Source organism: Anarrhichthys ocellatus, unplaced genomic scaffold (assembly GCF_004355925.1).
Source record: "Anarrhichthys ocellatus isolate YVR2014 unplaced genomic scaffold, GSC_Weel_1.0 scaffold2, whole genome shotgun sequence".
NCBI classification, from domain to species: domain Eukaryota; kingdom Metazoa; phylum Chordata; class Actinopteri; order Perciformes; family Anarhichadidae; genus Anarrhichthys; species Anarrhichthys ocellatus.
In genome coordinates this window covers 2,316,851-2,321,446 of record NW_022280032.1, presented here as the reverse complement: position 1 = coordinate 2,321,446, position 4,596 = coordinate 2,316,851, and the positions used below count along the sequence as shown (strand labels likewise).

The window sequence follows — 4,596 nt, the reverse complement described above, 5'->3', positions numbered from 1 at the left end:
AAAATGACCACAAAAAGACACAAAACTTCTACAAAGAGATGAAAATGTACTTCAAAGAAATGCAAAATGAACGTAAAGAGACACAAAAATTCAACAAAGAGACACAAAACAACTACAAAGAGATGCAAAACGACCAAAAAGAGACACAAAACAACTACAAAGAGACACAAAACAACTACAGAGAGATGCAAAACAACTACAGAGAGATGCAAAACAACTACAAAGAGAYACAAAACAACTACAAAGAGATGCAAAACGACCAAAAAGAGACACAAAACAACTACAAAGAGACACAAAACAACTACAAAGAGACACAAAACAACTACAAAGAGACACAAAACAACTACAGAGAGATGCAAAACAACTACAGAGAGATGCAAAACAACTACAAAAATACACAAAATTACCAGAAAGAGACTTACAACAATTAGAAAGACATGTGAAGCTACCAAAATATGTCTCTTTGAATCTCTGGGTCTTGTTCCTATGTAGAAGGGGTGGGGGCCCTTTACATGTCGGTGTTCAGGGGCCCTTTGTCTCATAATCCACTTTTGTGATTGTTAATATCTTGTAATTGATAAACCTGTTCATTGAAAACAAGCAGTGAGAGAAAGTTAAAGGGCAGCTCAGAGTGGTGGTGATTCTTTCGCCAAAGCCCCCAGATTGAAACGATAGGCTTGATGGTCCCAACGGCTGCCAAGATAATGGCTACAGACGAGTAACAGAAAACCCTTGACAGTGTAAACACACGGCCGCTATCCAAACTGCACTGCGTTTGGGCCGGAGCCGCCATTGACTGGCGTAATCTGCTGTATTAATCTGCAGCTTGGCCCTGTCTGGCTGCTGTCTGGGTTCCGTGCACTTGGACAAAAGCGACGGCCACCTTGCCCACTGACAAAGGGCCTGGCCCTAATCGGAGTGGACAAGGCTTGCTGATGGAGCCTTTTTGAGCAATTTAACTTGGTCAATGAATCTTAGAGGACCTAATGAAACATAAGGGACGGGCAGTTTGACTCCAACAGCACCAACGTGTCCTGCTTGTGGCCGTCAGCCTCAGAACTGAAGTTGTGCTCTGACCCGCGATGACCTTTATGAAAGCATGTCTGTGTCGGACCTGATGGGGATTCTGATGGTGTTGACCCCGCGGGCCACATAGGTGTTGTATGTGTGGTCGCTTTCATTGTCGTTGTGGAATTCAGTTTTGGCCTTTGAAGGAAAATGTAGTCTGATGTGGCGCCATTCTGTTGTTTTGTTTTTGTCCTGGAAAGTCACGACAGAGGAGAACAGACTTCAGTGTGTCTCCGGAGGAAACAGTTTGGGACGGAGGACCTGCTGTTCTTCTTTGATAGATTGAGGAAGGAGACTGGGTTCCTTTTAGAAAGCCCTCGGGAATGTGTATGGGAAAACCTGTGTGGGCCACTGGAATCTCCTCAAAGAGAAGGAGTACAGCACGAGTGCAGGGACTTCACCGCGGGAGAGAGGAACTGGTCTTTGTGATCAGAAATGCAGTGGAAAAAGTGTGCATTGTTCACAGCCTGACACATTTTTTGTTCTTCTGGTCCTGTGATTCACCTACAAGGTCTTAGGCTCACTGACCCCTTCTAGCTGAATGCCCAAAATGCCCACAAGTCCACGACACTGCATTTCATTCCCACCGAGCAGTGCTGCAACCAAACAGCTTTGCTGTCCTCAGATTGTTTATTGGGCCAAAGTGTAAATAGTTGGCAAGTGTGGAAAGTAGGAGCGTAAAGACATTCCATCTTTTCATTTGTAAAGATCGGACGGTTACTGTGTGTGTGTGTGTGTGTGTGTGTGTGTGTGTGTGTGATCAATTGGTCAATTAACGATGTTAACTTAAAAACGACAGAACTAAACAGCAATACAGAAAACAATTCAACAATACCGACTGTATAATATGAATATAAAATATCAACATAGCAGAGGTCTTCATGGACGGAGCTGCATCTAATCTTCCTGAAGTTTATAATGAGAAACATTATTGTGGACGGTGAACATTGTTCTTGTCTTTCCCCAGAATCTTGAGACAGACTTCTGATGCAACACAAGTGGCTCCTCTGTCCTTTATTTATTCCTCTGAACTTTAGTTTAACGTCTAGACTTTAATTTCATTAAATTATACATAATCCCTCCATTTAAACAAAAACTTTAATTATTAAATTATTCAGTTTTATTTCATTTATTTATTTCCTTCCTTTCATTTCCTTTTTTCTCACCATGTTTAAGTATCTTTGTTGGTATGTGAGTAATATGTGCTTCTCCCTTTTTCTATTCGTTAAAAGAAGCAATAAAAAATCAAGTAAAACCAAAAAGCAGAGGTCTATTTAAATTATGATTAAAATAAATACTAATAAACCTCAAATAAATGATGTAAATAATAATAGTGATAAATATAAATAAAAATGTCACTTAAAGAAATAACAACCTTCTGCTAAGTGTTAGTTTCAAGAACAAGGGAAGAATCTTCCCTTTTGCCTTTTGCACAGTTTGTCCCTCGCGAGGCTCCATAGTTCATCTCAGCGTCGTTTCCATGGAGAACGAAGTATCTACATTAAACTGCATGTTATACAGAAGAGCAGCAACTATCTGCGTTGCCCATAATAACAGCAACGTGAGCGGACTTTATGACGACGTCATGGTGGTAAACAAATGTAAAAGTGAAATGCCTCTGAACGAGTTGCCAACGTTTTGAAATGGAAGCTAATAAGATGTTTGACACAGTTGTTTATACTGATTCTGACGACGATGAAGAGGAGCACGAGAGGTTTGCATTTCACCAAGAGACGGTAAGCAACAAGTCTCCTGCTGAAGCCACTTTAAATGATGAGTGAAGATTATTCAATTAACACTTAATTAATTGGACAGGTAATACTAAATATCAAACAAAATGTAAATCATACCCTCTCAACAGTGTTTTATGTGTTTTATGTTCAGTATTTGCATGTTCTGTGTTTCATCTGTAAGTCAAATGTGTCCAGTCAAAGGTGAAAGTGCACGGCAGCTATCGGGCTCTTCCCATACCTTCTTTACAATTTCAGTATTTATTTGTATAAATGCATTGCAAAATAATATAGGATTTTAATCTTGGAAGCCGTATTTTAAAACACACACAACTGAGGAGGCTAAACAGGATAAGAGAGGTACACGATGGATGGATTATGGACAATATGGGAGTCCATCAACAGACCTGCAAGTCTTATGACTGTAACGGCCCTTTAGGCTATTACTCTATTGTGTAACTAGTCAGTCATTGCATCACATTGTCTCCACAAGCTAAGTAAAGAGAGGATGTTGTTACCATTACGACTAACACAAACCAACTTTCTGACAACAGGGCTCGGAGGATATTCCCCAATCTCTGCTCAGCTATGTTGAAACCTCAAAAAGCAGAGCAGCAGTTTGTGAGCAGCTCATCCTGGAGGAACTCGAAGGTATGACAACTTGTTCGATACATAATGCAGCATCGGGCTTCTAGAGGCAAGAATGCTGAATCACTTTTCTAACCTGGCACATTTTTTATCAGTCAACCGTTCTGTATCTCTAAATATTTACAATACAAGAGACCTTCAAATGATGCCATGGCTGAGCATGTTTCCCATGATAATGGATGTGTTTTCTGTGAACTGGATCCCAGACTTCCCTGCATCACATCACAATGAGGACCTGATGAACTTCCCGTGTGAGCTCGATGAGGACACGATGAAACCGAGTGAGCAGGTAAACGTCTCTCTTTATAATCTAGTCTCAAGCCTCCTACTGTATGTCGCATCAAGAGTAGTTGTGGCGAACTCTCCTCTAAAGTTCTGCTTTGCCTGATGCAGGTCATCTGTGAGTGCAACACTTCCACTGACACCCGCCTCCCTCCTGCACCCACAGAGACACAACCTGTCACTCACAATGTGTCGGTGTGTCCCAACAATGAAGGTACATGTTTAGAATCATGGAGTGAAAATGCTCGACGCGGTGCCGTGTAAACCCCACAGCTCCAAATTCAAAAGTACATCTACTGAAATGTTTAGTAACATTAAAAAATATGTACACATGGTGAAACCTGCTTTATTTAAGACACGCTGGTGATAAAATAAGTCATCTTTAAATGATCTTTTCCATGTGCATATTTCACAGGTAAAGCCAACAAATTCCTGGCAAATCTCGCAAATGTACTTGTGAATAAAAAGCACGATTCATTAAAAAAACATTATTGTTTTGATACGTGCTGTATGAACTTATGTTTGAGTTCCAGCACAATCTACATTTTTGCGTTGGTGTATTATTTGGTGCATAACATAAAATATAAAATAAGTTTATTTTAAACTATAAAATAATTAGAAATGAAAGCAATTATTGCGAAAATCAAGACTTGTAAATATAGAATAGATGAAAATTACAGTAAAAATATAAGGAAATACTTTATCAATATTTTCAATATATCTGAATTAAAATCAAAGAGCTATGCCGTTTTTAGCAGTGGTAAAATGCACAATAGTTCACAGTATGAAGTATAAAAAGAATATGCAATGTACAGAGATATATGAAATGAAAGCAATTATTGCGAAAATCAAGACTTGTAAATATAGA

The 4,596-nt window shown here is 39.5% G+C and overlaps 1 protein-coding gene across 1 annotated transcript in view; it reads left to right on the top strand.

Moving 5' to 3' along the window:
- Positions 1-2,624: 2,624 nt before the first annotated feature.
- The window catches only part of lrriq1 (leucine-rich repeats and IQ motif containing 1), a 45,783-nt gene continuing 43,811 nt past the window's right edge, over positions 2,625-4,596 (top strand). Inside the window, exons 1-4 of the mRNA XM_031857089.1 lie at positions 2,625-2,804; positions 3,353-3,449; positions 3,653-3,735; positions 3,840-3,942. Of these exons, the coding sequence (XP_031712949.1) occupies positions 2,712-2,804; positions 3,353-3,449; positions 3,653-3,735; positions 3,840-3,942 (376 nt within the window). The 5' untranslated portion in view covers positions 2,625-2,711. The remainder of the gene's footprint in view (positions 2,805-3,352; positions 3,450-3,652; positions 3,736-3,839; positions 3,943-4,596) is intronic.